The sequence below is a fragment of the Grampus griseus genome (assembly GCF_964374135.1).
Source record: "Grampus griseus genome assembly, chromosome: 16".
Lineage (NCBI taxonomy): Eukaryota > Metazoa > Chordata > Mammalia > Artiodactyla > Delphinidae > Grampus > Grampus griseus.
The window spans coordinates 39,352,492-39,375,412 of record NC_139010.1 but is presented as its reverse complement, the minus strand read 5'-3'; the positions used below and the strand labels follow the sequence as shown (position 1 = coordinate 39,375,412).

Below are 22,921 nucleotides of genomic sequence, written 5' to 3'. Positions count from 1 at the left end.
AACTTTATTTATATATATCTTGATTCGTTGTCCCTCCACGGATCAGCCAAGGGCTGTAGCCAGCTTGATGTCAAATACACAGCTGGGGCCTTGGCAGGAGGCTGCAGAGTTCACCTCAAAATGCTTTTTCCTCTATTTAAAACTCTATTTGTGGGACTTCCCTGGTGGCACAGTGGTTAAGAATCCGCCTGCCAATTCAGGGGACATGGGTTTGAGCCCTGGTCCGGGAAGATCCCACATGCTGCGGAGCAACTAAGCCCACATGCCACAACTACTGAAGCCCGTGTGCCTAGAGCCCGTGATCTGCAACAAGAGAAGCCACCGTGATGAGAAGCCCGTGCGCTGCAACGAGGAGTAGGCCCTGCTCGCCGCAACTAGAGAAAGCCCATGTGCAGCAACAAAGACCCAGTGCAGCCAAACATAAATAAACAAAACAAAACTCTATTTGCTATTTTCCCAATGAAAATCGTTTTTTTTTTTTTCTGATTCCATAAATAATGTGTGTTTATCGTTGAAACATTTTGAACAATAGATAGAATTCTAGGGAGGAAAGTCAGAACCCTCTGCAGCCCCATCATTCTGTGTTCAGGACCTGGGGTCACGGGCCCAGCCTGTCCTGAGCACAGTGAGCAGAGGCAGGGTCAAAGTGGGGTGAGGAAGAGACGGCCTGCACCCTTGTACCTCGAAACAACCCCCGTGGCTCTGCAGCCCTAACTTCTCTGGGCCTCAGCCTCCTCATTGGCAAAGTGGATATAACTCGTGGGGTGAAGGGGCAGTAGTGGGTACACACGTGTGTGGGGGCTTTTGCTAGATGGAAGCTGTTTCTACTGTTAATTGTTGCTCCTTCTCTGACCGCTGGCCAGCGTTCTTCCAGCTGAAGTTCCCCCAGATCTTCAGGAAGGCCGACAGCTCAGCTCTGGTTCTGCTCTCCCAGAAAACTCACGGCTAGCAGCTTCTTCTGGAAAGGGTTTCCTGCAGAGAAAGGGAAAGGTGAGCAGAGAGGACCAAAGGGCACTCCCAAGAGAGGTGTGAGCAAGGAGGCATGTGTGGCTGACACAGCAGCTGAAAATGGGCAGGGTCCTGCCGGGGGTCGGGGTCCCTGGGCTGAGATTTACAGAGAACTGGACTAAAATCATCCTGAACTTTGAAATTCAGGGCAATAGGTGTTATTGAGTGGCCTTGCTGTAGACTCTGTGTAGGACAGAAGTTTGAAGATAGCAGGTCCCAGCGTTCAGGAAGTTCACAGCCGTTGGCGTGGATGGTGGCAGAACAGGGGACGTGGTAAGAGAGCTGAGAAGGCTGAATGTACTTGGAAAGGGCCTTCTGAACAGGTGACACGTGGGAGCAAAGGAATGGGTGGGACAGTCAGGGAGAGAGATTCTCCAGGTTGGTTGGCACATAGGGCAGTAGGGGTTGGACGAGTGTGGGGAGTCGGGGCGCAAGAGTAGCCACGCCAGCCTGCCCCAGCCTGGAAGTCCGTGACGACAGGAGGGACCACGTTGGGTGACCTCTACTTGTGGCTCCGGGGACCCCTGACTCCTGGCAGGCAGGCTGGTCTCTGCTGAGGGGCCGACTTGCTACACCTGTGCTGCAGGGTGAGATCAGGGATGGTCCCAGGATAACGCCTTCTGCCAGAAACAGCTCTGGCACCAGCGGTCAGAGCCACTTCCGGTGTTTAGATAAAAAGCATCCCTTCCTCGATGCATGACACTGACATGAGCTGCAAAACTGTTTTAATAACCACACAAGCCCACAGTGACCACGGGGATCAATGCCCCTGGATCTGTGACAAACCTCTCCCAAGCAGGCTGTTCACTGAGGAGGCTGTCCCTGACAGGCCTTCTGTCTGAGCATCAGTAGCCCTTTGGGAACGTCAGACCCAGATGCCCCCAGAAGGCCTTGTCTGCCTGTCTGTCTGTTGCAGAGAGATTTGCTTAATGTGCTCAACTAATTAGGGATGAGCTGAGCTCGGGGCAGCCTCAAGACATCCTCTCCTCTGCGGCCCTGGTGCCACACTCCCCTCCAACCCCTGCTGCCCTCCAAGGCCACTCTCAGGGCCTCATGAACTTGGAGGGGGAGGGATGGACTGGCATCAGGGAGGCCTTGTTCATCTTCTTTGGCTTTTCTTCATAACCACTCGCTAAAGACGCTTCTGAGGGACACCCTGGCTGGATGTTTGGCCTCTTGAGACAGAAGTCCTGCCAGGAACCCATGGGGGACAGATTAGAAGGTCCACCCAACCCTATCACTCACTGGTGTTAGATTTGGGTGAGTTTCTTAACCTCTTGGAGCCTTGACTTCCTGCAAAATGGGTTGAGAATGGGCACCCCATAGGGTGCCCATTCTCAGCCCATTTTAGATGGCTGGGTCTAAATAATGGTGGCATTAAAGCACTTCCTGCGTCACAAGTGTGCTACAAACATGGAGTATTGTGAAACTGAGAATCGCTCTTCATGCACACTACTGATTCAATGTCCAGAGCTGGAAAAACGTTTCATCGGATCTAAATCTAAAGGTATTTTCGTTTTTGAAAACTCTTGTTGCATATAATATGTATTTATTTTGAGACATATAAAAGACTATGTGATCATGCATGAATTATATCACTGAGAATGAAGTGGACACCTAACTGAACAGCTAGAACATCACCAAAACCACACCCACTTGTAAGACACCTGCTCTGAGATGCCCAGCCTAGCTAGGGCCTCAGCACAGTTGAGCTCCATTTCATTGAAACCTGCTTGCTGCTGGCTCTGGGCAAGGGACTGCTGCTGGTGGGCAGGGGGAAGTGAGGCCATGGGAGAAGCCCAGTTCTGGACCTGGGGGTCCAGCTCCATGGAACTTGACTTTGATTTCTCTCCTCTACTGTGAGTGACTCTGCGTGTTTCTTCAGTTCTCCAGGCCGGAGTTCGCCCTGCTGGCTGGAGAGGCCCCGGTGATCTTGTGTCTGCCTGGAACAATTGTGGTAACTGCTGGGTTCGACTGGGTAGGGCTGGAGGTTGGCGAGGGAAGTGACCAGCTGGGCAGGCCACAAGGCTGACTGAGCTCTGAGGGGCTCACTCTCTCCTCCAGGCACCTGCCAGCCCTCGCCAAGTCACACTCATACTTCACGTCCTCTCTTCAGCATCCCCTTCCCCTTTAAGAGGAACCCCCTGTGACTTCTGACGGAGTCCTGATTGTCCTTCCAGACAAGCTCTGTCTTATTCTTCCCATTCAGTCAGGAAATATTCTTGAAGCAGCTAGTAGGTACCAGGCACTACTCCAGACCCTAGATCTCCGATATGAACAACGCAGAGTCCTCTTCATGTGGAGCTTGCCTTCTAGAATTTATGCATATGCATTTGTCTGTTTTCTGGGGAGGAAAAGCCAGTTTCCCTTCCCTTGGCTCTGCTGCCCCAGCTCAGGCGGACCTGGACTGGGGGTGAGTGACAGGCTTATCCCTCCTGGGGCCCAAGGAAAGAGCTGTGGTGCTGTCGGCCCAGAGTGGGTACAGCCACTGCCATGCCCTGCTCTGAGATGCCTGACTGGGACCCTTCCTGAACCAGTCCCCCGGGGAGGACGGGAGGGATGGTGGAATATATAAGCCGGGGGCTGCCCTGGGTGGAAGGTGGCAGAGGTTGCAGGGTAGGGAGTGGGAGGCAGAGACTGGACGGGGCCTGGGGCACCAGGGAACAGAGGAGCTGGCAGCCAGACCCCATTACCAGAGGTGGGGAGGCAGGATCACTGTGAACCCACGCTCCTTGTGCGTGCTCCAATGGGACATCACTTAGAAAGCACACATTCAAGGATACAATTATTACAAATTTCAAGAGGGCAACTGCAGAGCATTAAACCGAAGCACTGGGTGCTTCACAGCACCTTCCACACCCTCCCCGCCCCAGCATGTGCACATATGGTAAACAACCGCCCCAGGGGACACAGGTGTGCAGGACAGGCAGGAACCAGGGTGGCTAAGAGTGTGCCATGTGGTCAGCCCTGCCTGGGATCATGGGAGAGCTCTCCCTCCCACAGGGTCCTCAGACCTGCCCGGGCCCCTGGGGTGTGGGGCTGCCCCTGGGTGTAGGAAGGTCATGGTGTGGTGGCAGGCATGGTCTCAATGGCACTAAAGCCAGCTGTAGAGTCCACCCATGACTGTCTTTTAATGAGGACACTTTGAGGAGGTCTGGGCCAGGCCTCAGTCTAGGCTTTGGGGCACAGGGGATACTCAGCCCCCGTCCTTAGGGAGGCTGGGCCCCTGAGCAGAAAGCATCGGGGGAGCAGAGAAGGGAGAGGGTGGCTTGACCCTCCAGGCCACAGACAAAAGGTCTTGAGCCTGATCTGGGAAACTCGTAGGAATTTGCCATGTGGGGAGGGAGAGGAAGAGCTTTCCAGGCAGTGGGCAGTATGTGCAGACTCAGGCAGACAAGACTTTGTGGCGGCAGAATGATGGGCTGTTCTGGGCGGTTGAGCCCAGGCAACAGTGGTTAGGGTGGGGCTACAGAGGCCATGAATCTGGAATTTGTCTGAGCAGGGTGAAGTGACAGAAGGCATATCTTTGGATGCGGCTCTGCTGATGAATTTCTCGGTTCACAGTAATCACCTTAGCGCCAGCCCTCTCTCTTCCTTGGATCTGTGCCCACCCAAATTCTCTCTGCTGTGCTCTGTGAAGGCCTGGGGGTCAGTATCAGGTTGTCCAGTACTCCTGGGGGTGTACGCTTCACCACTGTGGTCCTGGGCAGTCCTCTAGAGAAGCAGAGCTCAAGGGGCAGCCACGATTTCTGCAGGGGAGAGATCTGTTACATGTGGCTCCCCAGCCTTCCTGCCCCTGCAGAGGCTGGCAGAGAGCACGGATTTGAGTCTGGTTCTGCCTTTTACTAACTGTGCAACTCTGGGCAAGTCCCTTACCGTCTGTGAGCCTTGCTTCTCCTCTGCTGAACAGGAATCACAAACGTACTTATCTCTTCGGGTTGTTTGTCAGTTAAATGAGAAAATACATATAAAGTGGTTAGCACAATAGCTAGCCCATGGTAAAGACTCTATGTCTTGTAGTTGTTGTTACAATTTATACCATTCTTGTTTTCAGACCAAAAAAGGGAAGTCCTATTTGGCTCTCCGGGCCCTCTGTGTAATGCTGCTGAACGGGCAGTGCTTGGAGGTGAGATGTGACATCACGTCGACAGTGGGAGCCGTCTTCAGCGCTGTTGCGTCCTTTGCCAACCTTGGGGAGCTCACTTACTTTGGCTTGGCTTACATGAAAGGTAAGTGGCTCCCAGGTAGCCCACAGCTGGGCTGGTGCCTCAGGTAACCCCGCTGTCTAGGTACCTAAGTGCTATTTCTTGTAACAAAACTGCTTGAGACTGGGACATTGCCCCTTGCACACCTAGACCTTAGTCAGTATGTCAAGTCCTCATGTGCAAACTGTCAAGTAAGTGCAGAGGATGGTAAGGAAACAATACTTGTAAGATGTTGTAGCTTCTGTGATTTGCTGGGTCTGGTTGACCAATCTCAGTGCCTTGAGGTTAGACAAGCAAATGTGAGAAACATTTTCGTCTAGGTGGGAATGCAAAATGGTGCAGCCACTATGGAAAACAATATGGCAGTTCCTCAAAAAATTACCAATTTACCCTATGATCCAGCAATTCCACATTGACATTTTTTTTTGGGTACCCATATTTTGGGTATGTACCCAAAATAATTGAAAGCAGCATCTCTCAGAGATATTGGTATTCCCATGTTCATAGCAGCATCATTCACAGTAGCTAAAATGTGGAAGCAACGCAAGTATCCACTGACGGATGAATAGACGAGTAAAATGTGGTATATACGTACAATGGAAGATTATTCCGCCTTAAAGAGGAAGGGAATTCTGACACATAGACGGCTAGATGACACACAGAGGCTACAACATAGATGAGCCTCGAGGACATTATGCCGAGTGAAATAAACCAGTTACAAAAAGGCAGATATCGTTTGATTCCACTTATGTAAGGTACCTAGAGCAGTCAAATTCATAGGGACACAAAGTAGAACGGTGGTTGCCAGCGTCTGGGTGGAGGAGGAAATGGGAGTTATTGCTTCATGGGTACAGACAGAGCTGCAATTTTACAAGATGAAAAAGTTCTGGAGATGGATGTGGTGATGGGGTTGTACAACAGTGTGAATGTACCTAATTCTCCTGAACTATATACTTAACTGTGGTTAAGACAGTCAATTTTTTTTTTTTTTTTTTTTTTTTTTTTGCGGTACGTGGGCCTCTCACTGTTGTGGCCTCTCCCATTGCGGAGCACAGGCTCCGGACGCGCAGCCTCAGCGGCCATGGCTCACGGGCCCAGCCGCTCCACGGCATGTGGGATCTTCCCGGACCGGGGCACGAACCTGCGTCCCCTGCATCGGCAGGCGGACTCTCAACCACTGCGCCACCAGGGAAGCCCCAAGACGGTCAATTTTATGTTGTGTGTATTTTACCACAATAAAAATAAAAATGAGTCCATCTAATCATCCAGGACTAATGGGAAATCAGCACACCCACCCCAGGAGCCTAAGTTAAGAACCCCTTCTGAAGATCCAGAAGGAAAGGGTTTTTACACCTTCCCAGCTCTGCCCTTTTGTTAAAGGGAGTCTTTATTTCCATCTACCGCAAAGATCCCTTCGTTGTAGTGGACGCTCTTTAACCACTGTGTGGAGTGATGGGAAGCAGGCTGAGCTGGGATCACACAGGCCTTCAGGTTAAACCCTGCTCCACCAGCCCACCTTGCTAGGTGTCATGATCTCCGTGTTCCTCTATTCTCCCATCCCCAGTGGGAGAAGCTTATCAGCTTGCGGTAGGATCACTCAGTGTGCCATGGTGGGTAGAGGGCGGACCTTACCTCTCATAGTTCTCAGCAGACCTCTGAAAAATCCCTCTCCCAAGTAAGAGCAACATTATATGCTTCGATGTTGTCAGTTGATGTTTGCTCAGTCTTTCCTCAAGTGTGAATTGAAGAACCTGCAGGAAACATTTTTATTGATCTGTAACATGCAGCCTTAATAAAACCAGTGCGCTTGCTCTGGGAGAAAAACCTTAAGGCTTCTCCCCTACTTTCCCTCCCAGTCAGCTGCCCACCCCTGGACCCCTTCCATGTGGACATCCTAGACCTACTCAGCTGGGGCCTCCTGGGTAAATCACTCAAGGGTGACAGTCAGGGGTTTGGACATAAACCCATTTGGGAGGGTCTGCCAGCCAAACTGTAATGGGGACCTGCCCATCCCTTGGGAAGACGTGACCCAAAGGGAAGGGTGAATTGGTGTGGGGAGTCAGGTTCAGCAGCCAGGGCTGAGGACACAGCGGGCAGAGGTCTGGACGCTGCGTGGTGAGGGCAGAGTGTGGAGAAGGGCATGGGGCAGAGCAGGGCTGGGGCAGACCTGCAGGGGTTCAGGGGGAGTGGCCAAGGGCACCCAGGAGGGGTGGTGAGGGTCAAGCTTTGCCTTGAGGAGAGCAGGGGCTCGAGGTGGGGCCTCCAGTGGCTGGAGCTGATTCATCCTCCCTCCCAGAGGTGCTAGAAGGCAAACTTAACTGCAGTTGAAGTCCTGAGCTTGGGTTGGTGGAGTTTTCAAGGTGGCAACATTCAGGTCAAAAGACAAAGGTGACTCCACTTACGCCATGTCTTAGTCATCTCAGGTTATAACAAAATGCTGTAGACTGAGTAGCTTAAACAACACACATTTATTTCTCAGAGTGCTGGAGGCTGGGAAATCCAGGGTCAGGCTTCGAGCATGGTCATGTTCCTGGTGAGGGCCCTCCTCTTGGCTTGCAGATGGCCACCTCCTCACTGCGTCCGCACATAGCAGAGAGAGCCAGCTCTGGTCTCTTCCTCTTCTTATTACACTAATCCTATCATGGGGGTCCCACCCTCATGACCTCATCTAAACCTAATTACTTCCCAAAGGCCCCACCTACAAATAACATCACACCTGCAGGGGGTAGGGTTTCAATATATGAATTTGGGGGATACAAACATTCAGTCCATAACACTCTGGCTGGAGAGATGTGGGCATGGTCCAGCTGATGCACCTGGCCCATGGCAGAAATGGAATAAATACTCAGTTCTTTGTTTTTTAATTTTATTTCCATAAGATGGTAGCTGGGAGGCGGATGTTAAGTGATATCTTCTCTAAGATAAATAATCGTATTTTCTCCTCTGGGTGCTGAGTTTCTCTTCCCTGACACTCTCCTCTTTATCCCCTGTTCTTGGTCTCTCATGGACCCAACAAAGGTCCTGTGGTACTAGCTATCCTGATGACTTGCTTCCTGTTCTCTCCTGTACTCAATTGGCTCCTGTCTGACCCTCCAGGCAGAGCTCAGGGCTGTGAGTCTGAGGGGTGGTGCCTCACCGACTGCTTTTCCCTCTAAATACTGTCTACTTCCATTTCAGGCAAAGAGTTCTTTTTCCTGGACGCTGAAACCAGGGTGTGCAAAATAGCCCCCGAAGGCTGGAGTGAGCAGCCCCAGAAGAAGAGCTCCCCGGATACCTTCACGCTCTTTCTGAGAATAAAGTTCTTTGTCAGTCACTATGGGCTGCTCCAGTGAGTGCTGCACACTTCTTTGTTTGTTCCTTAAGGTGTTTATGTACATCCAGGCTGACATTAGAGATAATGGGTCTAGGCAAGTGCTTGGCAAACTAATGTGCGTATAAATAACAACAGTTACTGTGGCTGATCTTCTGTTGATTGGATTCCAATATGACAGAAAAGGGGGAAAAGTCAGTATTTGGGGACAGGCCCTGGTCAAAATGAGAACTTACCCTTTTGTTTCAAACATATGCCGGTCAAGGTCAAGTTCTCTCTCCCCTGGCCCCAACATGCCCCGCCTCCCAGCAGCCCAGTGATGAGGGTTCGAGGAAAGGTCACCGGTTTGGGGTTGGATCACTGTCTCTATTCCTTTGCTTACTAGCAACACCATCTCACTGAACATCAGTTTTCTCACTTGGACCACAGGAACAAACATCTCCACGGTTGTGGGAGATGACTGGCACAGAGTAGCCCTCAGTGAGTAACAGGAAGCGTGGTGTGGGTGAAGGAGGCCGCCTTTGTCTTACTGGCATTGCCCTCTGGGTTCTATTGACTTGTGTCTCATCTTCTCTCCTTTTCCTGCTTCCCAGGCTTTAGTGGTCTCCCTCGCCCGCAGCATTCCAGTGACATTTATTCCTGCATCTCTTTCCCAGGCACAGTTGGACAAGGCACCAATTTTACCTGCAGCTTCGGAGAGACATCCTGGAGGAGAAGCTGTACTGCAATGACGAGATGCTGCTGCAGCTGGGGGTCCTCGCCCTGCAGGCTGAGTTTGGCAGTTACCCAGAGGAGGTAGGGGTAGAGACTGGGGCCCCTTGGGTGGGGTCACTGGAGAAGCAATTATGGGATGGGGGGAACAGTTAGAAATGCGAAGACTGAGCCTGTGTTTTTAGCACCTGTCAACTGCTGAGATTGGGGTAAACTGCATCCCTCCATCCATTCATCCAACAAACAACCATCAAGTGTTCTTTGCTAGACTCTGGGGGATACAAAGGTCAACAGGTCAAGTTTATACATTGCAATGTAGTTCTAATCTAAGGTCTTGCCTAAAAACAGTAATTTACTAATTTACTGCGTTCTTATAATCACTGGTTTCAAATGGTTTGTGCCATGACCCCTGATAAAAAAATGACGGACATTTACCACCCAACCTGTACACATGTGTCCATGTAACAGAATTGAGGCGAAAGTTTAGGAAATCAGATGCACCCTTTCTCCATGTGACACACATTGGTCTTTCCTATTCTATTCTAGTTAATTTATAAATGCAGGCTATGAACCACAAGATTGATTTCACAGCTCACTAATGGATTGCAGGTTGCAGTTCGAAAAATACGTTTCAGACTACACCAGTATCATCTTGCTTTCCTCCCAGCACATCTCCAGAAGGTGCCACCACGTCTGGAACCTTCTAAGTCCTTCTTCATCCCCTCGCGTTTTTCACCACCCAGCATGGTGTATCCATTTCCTCATCAGTCTTACTGTAGGTCTCTCCATTAGAATGGGATCCACCAGAGGGTAAAGGTTTTGTGTGTTTTGTTCTGCCATTTCCCCAGCACCAAAGCGGTGTCTCAAACACAGGCCGTTTGCTCAAGAGTATTGGTCTAAGGAGTGGATGGATGAATGGAGTACAGGCTCCCGGCTGGATAAGACTGTGGATAAAAGTCATCCATCAGGGCAGTCCGCAGCTTGCTTGTCAGGGAAACGTAGCTCAGTTCCCAACACCCTGTCCTTCTGACCCTCCCTTCCCTGCTCCCACTTCAGTCCACAAGGACTGAGACTTCACTTTCTCCTCCGGGCACCACCCTCCCCCCTGGCCTGGGTGGGCAGTCTCCCAGGGCTGGCCTGGCCCCCGGAACCCCTCCCTGCCCCTTTGACAAGCCTGCAGGCCTGTCACTGCTTACACTGGAGCTCCTTCCTGTCTCCTCAGTCCCCAGAGCTGGGGTCCTAACCCTGCCTAGGCCAGCTCCCTCCTGCCCTTGTACTGCTACTTGGGGGGCGGGGGGTCTCGGGAGGAGAGGGGCCCAGGCTCATGGATGGTGCTGTCAGCCAGGGGTGCCCCGGTGAATCAGTCACCGTCCTAGCTGCAGTATCTTGTCCAGACCTGTGTGCGGCTCATTTGGACGGGCGGGGTGCAGATTGGGGGGGTAGGGAGGGCGGCCTCCAGGGGCAGAACGTTGGGCTGCCCTTAGTAGGCTCTATGGAGCAAAGGAGTGGGCCTGAGTTTTGGGGTCAGACAGAAACCAGGTCCAAGCCCTGACTCTTTTGTTAAGTAGCTAAGTGGCCTTGGGCACGTTGTCTCTCTGAGTCTCGGCCTTTTCACCTGAAAAATGGAAATAGTAGTAGGTCAAAGCTGCTGTAAGGGTGGAAGGTGGTGACGTACGTATGTGGCCCGGCATGTAGCAACTGCTGTTTGCAAGCTTCCCTTCCCCTACCCCAGAAGCAGGAGTGCTCTGCTGTAAAACAAAACAAAGACTAACTTTCAGTCTATGGATTCAGACACGCTGTTTAACCCGAGACCCTAACTCTAGGGCTGATAGTTGGTGGAAACTGTGGGCCAGATCCACTGAAGGCAGCTGGGAACACACAGGCCCAGACCTTTCTTATGGGATCACTTACCCCGAGGCTCCAAGGGCCCAGACCTGACTCTAGGCGCCCAGTTCTGGCAACCCCCTGCGCCTTTGGCCTGCCCAGTTTCTGACTGGCCTCACCTAGCTGCTGCCTCAGCCCAATCTCATCCTTCACCTCCAGCTTCTTCCCCAGATCCTGCCTATCCTCAACCTCTCCAGCTGCTCTGGGGACCAGTGTTGTTCCAAGATGTTCTCTGCTGCCCCTGTGTGGCCTCCAAAGGCAGACTTTTTCCCTTTCTCTCTCTCTCTCTGTGTGTGTGTGTGTGTGTGTGTGTGTGTGTGTGTGTGTGTGTATAAAGGCAACAGATTACACACATTCATTCATTTGTGCAGCCACTCGCTCAGCCTTAATTTATGGAGGGCCTCCTCCATGCTTGCATCATCTAAGCCCGTGCCAACCCTGCAAAGCTGGTGTTATTTCTATCTGCATTATAGAAGAATTGCACCTCTGTGAGGTTAGGTAAGATAGTGAAAGCACAGCCAGGACTCACTTCTAGGGCCTCGTTTCACTATGAGCCAGGCACTGCGGTGGGCACATCAAAGGGCATTAGGGGGACTCAGAGGGGAGAGCCCCTCCCTGTGTCTGGGTCACTGAGTGGGCAGGAGGAGGAGGCTGTCCCGTCCAGCTCTGCAGGGATTTGATGGCAGCCTTAGCTACCGGGCTGCGAGGCTGGGGGGCACTGCCAGTCAGATCCAGGAGAAACATCGTGTGCCCTCCTAAGGGGTGGATATTTTGTTTGATAAATGGTTCTGGTGCTGGAAAAAAAAAAAACCCATGATTTAGAAACCACTGTAGTGAAAGATTGGGAGCCACTGATGAATTCTAAGCAGGAAGTAACATGATTACATTTGCATTTTAAAAAGGGAGACAAAGACAATTTGGTACAAAAATAAATCTCCTTAATCATATCATTACTGTAGAACAACTTTCCTCTGGGTGCATTCTCTTCCAGCCTTTGACCACACGCAGGGATTTTATGCAGTTGTAAACGTTGCCACTTTCGATTTGCATTCTGCTTTCTCACTCCTTGGTATGTCTTCCCCTGGCTTTCCTAATGAGCTTTTGGGATAGCCATGCGGTATGCCTCAGCAGGGCTGGACCTTTGTTTACTTATTTGTTCTCTCACTGGTGGGCATCACCTAGAGGCGCCGTGTGAGTGGTAATAATACTATTATTATTGTTCCAGTTGCTTCTGATCTTTCTTTTTAACCTAAATGACATAGAAATAAATGTTCGTGCTGGAGTTGTTTTAGTTTCAGGCTGACCTCTCTAGGACATAGTCCTAGCAATGCGATGCCGGGTCAAAGGTCCTACATACTTACAAAAAAGCTTCGTAGACTTGTTTTAGAGCAGTTTGAGTCTCAAAGCAAAATTGAGTGGCAAGTGCAGAGATTTCCTAGATACCCTTTTGCCGCCACATACATAGCTTCCCCCACGATCAATGTCCTCCACCAGGGTGGTACATTTGCTGCAACTGATGAACCCACACGGACATATTGTTATCCCCCAGAGTTCATAGTACTTTTAGGGTTTGCTCTTGGTGTTTTACCTTCTGTGGGTTTGGACAAATTTATAATGACACGTACCCACTATCATAGTATCATACAGAGTAGTTTCACTGCCTTAAAAATCCTCTGTACTCCACCTATTCCTCTCTCTTTCTCCACCCAACCCCTGGCGACCACCAATCTTTTTATTGTCTCCATAGTGTTGCCTTTTCCAGAATGTCATAAGGTCAGAATCATCCAGCCTTTTCAAAATGGCTTATTTCACTTAATGATATGTATTTATGTTTCCTCCATGTCTTTTCAACTTGATAGCTCATTTCCTTTTAGTGCTGAATAATGTTCCATTGTCTGCATGTACCAGAGTTTATTTATTCATTCACCTACTGACGGACCTCTTTTGCACCCAAGTTTTGGCAACTATGAATAGAGCTGCTGTAAACATCCACGTGCAGGTTTCTGTGTGGACGTACAGTTCCAACTCCTTTGGGTACATACCAAGGATATCAGCGATTGCTGGATCGTATGGTAAAAGTATGTTTAGTTTCATAAGAAATTGAAGAACTGTCTTCCAAAAGTGGCTGAACCATCGTGCGTTCCCACCAGTAATGAATGCAAGTTCCTGTTACTCTACATCTTTGTCAGCATTTGGTGTTGTCCGTGTTCTGGATTTTGGCCACCCTGATAGCATTCTGAATGCTTTTTTATGCACTGGATTGCTGAGCAATTTCTTTCCCTTTGCGTCTCTGAGCTGAGCTCAGAACTGGCATGGGCCAGCCCTCGGCTGGAGGATTCTCAGTCCACAGCTACATGGGGACTCCTGTGCCACACCAGGGGCATGGGGTGTAGTGGATGCTGTGCTGCTCCCTTCAGACCCCCTCATCAGACCGACTTGCCCAATCCCAGCCCCAAGAAGGCCAGGTGCTCTCGGCTCCCAGCCGCCTCCCTCATGGGCAGTTGTCCTCAGCTGTGGGGACCTGTCTTGCCCAAGATTAGACTGCGAGGGGCTTCCTGAGACTAGGATGGCCTGATTCAGGAATACCAGGGAAGGGTCAGCTTCTCCATCTGCCAAGCTCTACTTTCCTCATTCCTTACAGTGAACCCTGAGACCACGCCTCCAGCTGCCTACCCCTCTCTGCCCCGGAGTCTGTACCAGGGAACCTAACATCAAAGTGATGCTGAGTCATGAAGATCTTCCTGCAACTCCTGGTGGGCTGCAGCCTCAGGTTCCCAGAAGAGTAGACTTGATGTAGGCTCTGGCCTGGGGCAGGGTGTGGGTGTCAGATCTTCTCTTGTTCAGGGGACAACTTCTTGATCACCTGTGGAGAGATGGTGCCACAGCTAAGACCTCCCTTGTGAGAGGGGACAGTGTACTGGTAGCACATGCAGACAGAAGCGCTAAATGAATACATAGAAACAAAGATTTAGGGCCATGGTTTCGCTGTGCCTTTTGGGAAGTGGAGTGGCATTGTGGAATGTGTGAGGGCTTTGGGGGATGAAATCTTCTTTCTGTCACTTACAAGTGGTGTGACCTTGGCCCTGTTGAATGACTTCCTTTCTTGTTCATTTTGTGCATCTTGGCAATGACAATAATAATACTGTCCTCACAGGATTCCCGTGAGGACGGAAAGCTAATGTGTTCTGGGCACCACGTGGCATACAGAAGGGGCTCAAAAACAGGTGGCTTCTTTCCTCGCTCCCTTCTGTTCCTGTCACATGGTTTGGCCCAATCTCTAATATGGTAGAAAATGATATCCCGGTGGGCACTTTAAAGGAGCAGACAGGCTGCTGTCCTGCTCAGATTCCCATAGAAGGCGTCTTGTGGCACCTCTTTTCTTCTGCATCTTTCCAGCAGGTAGAGAGTAAAGCCTACTTTCGAGTTGAAGATTACATCCCCGCAAGTCTGATTGAGAGGATGACGGCTCTCCGGGTCCAAGTCGAAGTCTCAGAGCTGCACCGTTTAAGTCCTGCGCTCTGGGGAGAGGATGCGGAGCTGGAATTCTTGAGGGTGAGGCCTTTGGACTCTTGAGAGGGTGTATCGGTGTTCAAGGGCACATAGTCGGCAATCCCCTCCAGAGATTTCTCTGGGGCTGGATGTGCTCAGACCCACAAGGAAGTATGACCAAGGGACTTGAGCCTTTGGGAGGAAGGAAGCTACATCGCCCTGTGGGGCAAGGAGAGACTTTTGGAAGCAGACGGCATTGGAAATGATCCCCCCAAATGGGTAAGATTTATTGGGCTGGGGTGGTTATGGCAGGACCTTTCTTCAATCTTGGAGCTCACAGTCGCTATTCGGTGAGTGGGAGGAGACCACATTTCTCATAGAGACATTTCTGACAACTGAAGTAAAAAACTTGAGTGCGAACCAAAAGCAAAGCCATTGGAAGACTTCAGGTTTGTAGCCTTCCGGGCAACTGTTCTCAGCACAGCATGGGTGGTGTGGTCCATACATATGGGTGCAGCTCTGGTCTACTCTTTCTTTGGCCCTTTAGCAAAAGCAGTGATATTTCAGTCCCTTATGTTTGTGGGCACACAGAGCCTCCGATGAATAGCTTTTGCTCACTCCACAACTTACACCTGCAGTGGACCAAGCACAGTAGCAAACAGACAGAAAGGACATGCTTCCTGCCCCCAGGGAGTCCCAAGTCTTGTAGGGAGGACAGATGGGTACCCAGAGGCATGCAACACTGTGATAACTGCCCAATGAGAACAATAATAGTACCAGTTACTTTACTTCAGGGTAGGAGGGAATTGCCGCTCTGCCTGTGCAGGTAGAGCTTGGGGGCACGCGGGAGGAGGCCCCCAGCTTCCCCAGGGTTATGTGCCTGGTGAGGCCTTTAGATCTGGGGATCAGTTTCAAAAAGGAAACTCCAGGATTTATACATTTCTTTGTACAAAAGTCTCCTGAAGCAGGTAGAAATATTCTGTGTTTTCTTGCCTTTGATAGAGACAGTCATTTGAAAGCAGAACTGCCAAGGTGAGGTCTGTCCATTTTTTTTTTGGTCAGTCACTTGGAATTGTCTGCAACGCCTAGCACAGTGTAATCCCTCAAGCATCTCATTTGAGAAGCCCTGGCAGAAAAGCGCTCACTGTCTTCCATTATCCAGCCTTCATGCGCGTCCTTGTTAAGGGGATGCAGCATTCCCTTGACGAGAGACAAGTGGGGACTTCAAAGCCATCAGCACACATCTGATGGAAAGTGGCCACAGGACCATAGAACCAGCAGAGAGACTAAGGACTCAGGTCTGCAGAGGCTCCTGCAGGCAGACGATGCCTGGCCCGCCTCTGCCCAGGCCCTGGCTTAGTGTGCTGGGCTCACTGTGTCCCTCCTTCCTCTGGTTGAAGGATGACAAGTGGTTGTAAAGGAAGCCACCATCTCGTAAGCAAAAATGCGGAAATTTTTTAGGGCGTATCTTTGTTTTTTAACCGAACTATAGTTGATTTGCAATATTGCGTTAGTTTCAGGTGTACAGCAAAGTGATTTAGTTATATACATATATTGATATATATTTTTTCTGATTCTTTTCCATTATAGGTTATTACAACATATTGAATATAGTTCCCTGTGCTATACAGTCAATCCTTGCTGTTTTTCTATTTTATATATAGTAGTGTGTATCTGTTAATCCCATAGTCCTAATTTATCTACCCCCACCACCGCCCACTGCTTTCCCCTTTGGTAATCATAAGTTTGTTTCTATGTCTGTGAGTTTGTTTCTGTTTTGTAAATAAGTTCATTTGTACTATTTTTTAGATTCCACATGTAAGTGATATAGTATCATATTTGTCTTTCTCTGTCTGAGTTACTTCACTTAGTATGGTAATCTCTAAACTTTCTTTTTTAGTCTTTGATGGAAAACACTAAATAGATTTGATTTGTATGCGATCTTACCAGTTTCAAGGCTACACCTATCTCTTATGATTACTGTGAAGATTAAATGAAATAAATGCATGAGAAATGTTTAGAATTGTTACTGAACTGAACTTAGTCCTCTCGCCCGTGCACAGTAAGGCCAATCTACGGACACCTGGCTGTGGTGAATGAAAGTGCAGCATTTATTGCAGGTGCCAAACAAGGAGAATGGGCAGCTCATGCTCAAAAGACCCAAACTCTCTGATGGCTTTCAGGGAAAGGTTTTTAAAGACAGGGTGAGGGAGAGGGCTGTGGGGTGTGTGATCAACTCAGGGACATTCTTTTGATTGGTTGGCAGTGAGGTAATTGGGAGTCAACATCATCAACCTTCTGGTTCCAACCAGTCTGGGGGTCTACATGCTGGTGGTGGTCAGCATACAGTTAACTTCTTCCTCCTGGTGGGGGTTTCAGTATCTGCAAAACAGCTCAAAGAATATGGCTCAGAATATTATCTATAGCCTTTGAGGAGGAATTACACGTTCTTAACTTTGTTTAACGGCTCTTATTAAATTGTCTTGCTTGACTGTTTTCCTTTGTTTTCTCACTTGTCTGATTAAATTTATTCTTTGGAACTTGAGGAAGGACTAGGAAGCTAAAGTTTTTCTACAATCAAGAGGCAGGCGGAAGACATGGCGGGGTCTGTGTGTGTGTCTATCCCAGGAAGGCCCCACAGGGTCCTGCTCCATTACAGAATGGCACTTTACCATTTTAAGAATTTTGTGGCTCCAAGTACTTCAGTATCATATCCCTCTCTATATAATTAAAAAATTAAAAATTAAAATAAATACTAAACAATTTAAAAAATGTAAGCAACTCTAACAAAGGCATCTCTATTCTGATGATGATGACTTTAATGGTTTAATTTTTTTTTGAACTATTACATCAAATTCTTTTTTTTTAAACATCTTTATTGGAATATAATTGCTTTACAATGGTGTGTTAGTTTCTGCTTTATAACAAAGTGAATCAGTTATACATATACATGTATCCCCATATCTCTTCCTTCTTGCATCTCCCTCCCTCCCACCCTCCCTATCCCACCCCTCTAGGTGGTCACAAAGCACTGAGCTGATCTCCCTGTGCTATGCGGCTGCTTCCCACTAGCTATCAACCTTACATTTGGTAGTATATATATGTCCATGCCACTCTCTCACTTTGTCCCAGCTTACCCTTCCCCCTTCCCCATATCCTCAAGTCCATTCTCTAGTAAGTCTGTGTCTTTATTCCTGTCTTGCCCCTAGGTTCTTCATGGCCATTTTTTTTTTTTTTTTTAGATTCCATATATATGTGTTAGCATATGGTATTTGTTTTTCTCTTTCTGACTTACTTCACTCTGTATGACAGACTCTAAGTCCATCCATCTCACTACAAATAACTCAATTTCATTTCTTTTTATGGCTGAGTAATATTCCATTGTATATATGTGTCACATCTTCTTTATCAATTCATCTGTCGATGGACACTTAGGTTGTTTCCATCTCCAGGCTATTGTAAATAGAGCTGCAATGAACATTTTGGTATATGACTCTTTTTGAATTATGGTTTTCTCAGAGTATATGCCCAGTAGTGGGATTGCTGGGTCGTATGGTAGTTCTATTTTTAGTTTTTTAAGGAACCTCCATACTGTTCTCCATAGTGGCTGTATCAGTTTACATTCCCACCAGCAGTGCAAGAGTGTTCCCTTTTCAAATCCACATCCTCTCCAGCATTTATTGTTTGTAGATTTTTTGATGATGGCCATTCTGACTGGTGTGAGATGATATCTCATTGTAGTTTTGATTTGCATTTCTCTAATGATTAATGATGTTGAGCATTATTTCATGTGTTTGTTGGCAATCTGTATATCTTCTTTGGAGAAATGTCTATTTAGGTCTTCTGCTCATTTTTGGATTGGGTTGTTTGTTTTTTTGATATTGAGCTGCATGAGCTGCTTGCAAATTTTGGAGATTAATCCTTTGTCAGATGCTTCATTTGCAAATACTTTCTCCCGTTCTGAGGGTTGTCTTTTCATCTTGTTTATGGTTTCCTTTGCTGTATCACATCAAATTCTTTAAAAGAATTTACCTAATTGTTTTGGGATGGTCCTGCTTTGTCATACTTTAAGTACATGCCTGGTCTGGCCATTGGATACTTCAGCACCAATGTCCAACAAATATCGTTTTGGATGATGATGATGACGGTGATGATAGTGACAGTGAGAGGGTCTCTCCAAAGTTAAACAAAGCGGGGAGGTTCAGGGTCCAGAAATGCAATCAAGATCATGTGAAGAGCTGTAGGCTTCGTAGGCAGTGTAACCTATCTGCACAGATTACTCACCAGCAGAAGGAGAAAGGTCAGCAAAGGGCTTGAGAAAGGAGCTCTCAAAAGCCATAATTTGTCCTCACTTTTGTGACCCCACCTGGGGATGAGAGAGATGAGGCAGGACATAGAGCCCTCTGCTCAGGGGTAGAGATGAGATACCAGATCTCACCAGTGAAACCCTTCTGAGAGGGTTTCAAATGCCCGGAGCAAGATGTCCCTGCTGTGAGCTGAGGTGCATCAACCGTTTGGTAAAAACTGGAGTCTTCCAGGTGAAGAAGAAGATGGTAGAGACCAGAATAGAGACATGATTACCATTCAGACATAAAAACATTTGTGTTAGGTTTATACTCTGGCCTGTTAAGACTTTGGTTGGCCTGATGCAGTTCCCAGCTCTGATTGACCCTCATGCCCCTGACAAAATTCCGTCTCCTAAACTGGTAAACTGAAGACAGATCTTGTGCTGTGGGGACCCCACCAAAGCACTGCTACATGGTGAGAAGTGCCAGTGATTGGTCATTTTCTCTGCAGGATGTTCATGGCTCATCTTGCTTTAACAGTGATGCTAACCGTTTGGAAGTTTGCTTTCTGTGCCTGGGCCTCAGTTTTCCCATCTGTAAAATGAAGGGGTTGTACCAGATTGTATTGCAGTAGACTTTGGGAAAAAGAATTCTTTACTTTGAGATGATTCAAGAGAGTCTGAATTCTACAACTTTGTTCAGAATATTTTTACTCTATTTATTTGTACCATTTTCATAGTAACTGTGTTCCAAGTGTCTTAAGGTACTTCATTAGGAAAGGATTCCTTGGGTTAATAAAATAGAAAAACACTATCATATTAGAGGTACGGAGGAATTCTATAGTAAGGAGATCTGTTTAGTTCAGTGTTTCCTAAGCTTATCTGGCAATCCTACTCTTTTTTTTCAGAACATACGTGAAGGTGTTTTCTTCATGGAATGGTTTGAAATCCATTATTTTAGACCAATGTGCCTGTCTCTTCTTAATTGGCCTTTTTCTCATTCCAGGTGACTCAGCAGCTCCCGGAATATGGTGTGCTGGTTTACCAAGTTCTCCCAGAGAAGACAAGGCCAGGAGGAGAGATGGCCTTGGGGCTCTGTGCCAAGGGGGTCATAGTGTACGAAGTGAGAAACAACAGCAGAATTGCGACTTCACGGTTTCAGTGGAGAGAAATTGAAAAGATTTTGGCCTATGTGAGTGTCACTCAGTTGCTTATGACCCATGCTTCATTTTTCTTTGATCTGTTATCCCTTTAAAGAGCGATAGGTCAGGTGATCTTCTCCTAAGAAGATAAGCTCACAGCCTGTCAGCTAACCTGTACTCCGATGACTGTTACATATTTGGAAGAAGTCTACCAGGGGGTTTGAGGGTCCCCACGAGGCCATTTCTTCTCTGCCATCCGTCACCTAGTTCCCCCTCACCCCCATGGGCAGCCATTGGCCTAAAGGACTACACTTTCCCTCTGGGTGAAGTTCTTTTAATTTGGGGAATCTATTGATGTTGAGAGCAAGGTTGGAGGTGGGAGATGGGGGAGGAGAGTGTATAGTAGGTGCAATGGAGTCTGCATGCTTTTGAAACATTTTCCTTGTATTTTAATTTTCCCTTTGCACACATTGTACCGAGGCATCTGGCCTGTCTCCCATGGACTACAGGTGTGCAAACCTTTGTCAGACATTTAAACAAAACAAAACAACAACCCTATTAAATGTACAATGTTTGAAATAACATTTGAACACCATTTTCTTGAATTCAGTTACAATAAATTTGACATCAAAAACATTACGTGTGTCCCCATAGCAGAGAATGCTCCAGTAGCTAATCTACCTGCCTGTCCTGTGGGTCAGTATCCCATAACTTCAGCAACGATTTCATTATAAAACATGAAGTTGTTTGACTTGTGGCTCAGGAAACATTTTAGTTTTTCTTTCTATTGAATTTTCTCTTTGGTTTTAAAATTTTTCCTACTAATGAGATATTTTTTCATTATCTATTCTTTGGTTTTTGTTTTCATTATCATTATCTAATGTTAAAGTTTCCTAAGCAGAACATAATTGATTTTATTCATTTTCTCAGTGTTTCTCCCATCTTGACTACTGAAGTTGATGTAATTGTTAAAGTGTGATTCTTGATAGAATTTCATAATAAAGTATTGTTTTTCCTTAGAAAAAAAGCTTACATCTAAAAATAAATAATAATTGAGCATAATTTTATTAAAGTGGCCTTTATAATATCAGGAAACTGACTTTTTCCCAAATATTTTTGACATTATCTAAAAGTAATTGATATTTATTTTTGTGAACTTTTCAGAAATTTAATGACTCAAATAACTTTAATTCCACTGAAAGATTATTTGAAGAATTTTAATTATTGAATTTATTCAATACTATTATATTACTTCCTATTTTCTTTATCTCATATTTAATTGTTCAAAATTCTCAGTGTAATTTCTTTTAAAACATTTGTAGAAATGCAGACAACCTACAAAGTAATTTTGAAAAATAGAATTTTTTGAAGCCATAAAATTTAAGTCCCCTTAAGTATTTTATATTTATGTTGGTTTAATTTTTACAGATATTTATTTTCCCCACGACCATAGACAATTTCTTGATTAAAGCTGGAATATCATCAGGTTCACAAAACAAACTTAGTAGCTTAAAAACACCCTTGTCACTAATTAGAATTTTCATGTTGATGACCAATCTCTTCCTCAGCATAAATATCCTTTTTTTTATGGAAAAGTCATCATGGGAGGTAATGTCACTAGCTGCTTGCCACAAACCAGGCGTCTTACACAGAAAATGACTTGGACTCTTCACACTTCTGCAAGCACAAAATGGGAACTCCAAGAACAATACGAGAATGAGCTCAGGAAGCTGGTTCCAAATTCGCTTAATTAATAGTGGAAGCCGGAATGCTCCAGACAATTGCAGACATGTATTTTGTCAGCCTGGAGAGAAGTAGCAAAGGGAATAGAGGAAAATGCCATTTTTCAATGGATATGATTTGTAGGTGCACTGGCAGCCCATCTATGACAGAGACATCAATTCAGAAGATTATTCAATCGAGAAAGCATTCATTGTGTAATGATGAACCTTCCATGTTAGTAACTGTTCTTGGGTATTAGCAGTAGTTAAAATGTCTGGAGAGAAATGCCTGAAATCTTGGAGAATACAGGCTTTGTAGGGCTTTCTTCAAGAACAAGGACGCAAAGTTCCAAACACAAAAAAGATTATTATTTTTTTTTGCGGTACGCGGGCCTCTCACTGTTGTGGCCTCTCCCGTTGCGGAGCACAGGCTCCGGACGCGCAGGCTCAGCGGCCATGGCTCACGGGCCCAGCCGCTCTGCGGCATGTGGGATCTTCCCAGACCAGGGATTGAACTCGTTTCCCCTGCATTGGCAGGTGGATTCTTAACCACTGTGCCACCGAAGTCCCGAGTTATTCAATTTTAAAAAATGACTTATCTAAAATGTTTAATACCTGAGCGGTCAGGACTGTATGAAACCATATCAACGCATACTGAAAAAGTAGATGGATTCTAAGCAAATATTCAACTTTGCAAAAGTGTGAATAAAATGATTAGCTAGCGGAATTTAGACATTATTATAATTTGAATACTAAGGAAGAATTAGTAAGGCTAGTAGGACAGCATCTATGAATGTTTGAGAAAACACATTATACAAAAAAAATACTAGATATAGTATAGTTCAGTTGGATTCAGAATCCATTCACATTAGTATAGGTTCAACATTACATTTATTAATATAAGAAAAGGGTATTTAGAGAATGCTCAAATTGTCTGAAATTAGGTTAGTGATAAAAAGGAGTTAGAGGAAAAGCAATGAATAGTTATCTGTCTTTTGTTAATATCTGACTGTGTGAATGGAGTTTCTTAGGAATGGTGACTATTGTGAATTAAAAGGAATCAGCATTAAAGAGGTTCAGGAGTTTCAGGGGGCCCTTTCAAGCACAAACCCTGTATTTATAAAGTTATCTTTATAGGAGCAAGCTCAAGGTTCTTACTGAAATAT

General features: G+C 46.9%; 1 protein-coding gene across 1 annotated transcript in view; it reads left to right on the top strand.

Moving 5' to 3' along the window:
* FRMPD2 (FERM and PDZ domain containing 2) overlaps positions 1-22,921 on the top strand; it is a gene marked incomplete at both ends in the record, with an annotated part of 96,861 nt that overhangs the window by 36,643 nt on the left and 37,297 nt on the right. Inside the window, 7 exon segments of the mRNA XM_082673625.1 lie at positions 864-990; positions 2,894-2,965; positions 5,063-5,237; positions 8,391-8,541; positions 9,180-9,318; positions 14,515-14,670; positions 19,899-20,084. Coding sequence (XP_082529751.1) covers positions 864-990; positions 2,894-2,965; positions 5,063-5,237; positions 8,391-8,541; positions 9,180-9,318; positions 14,515-14,670; positions 19,899-20,084 — 1,006 coding nt within the window.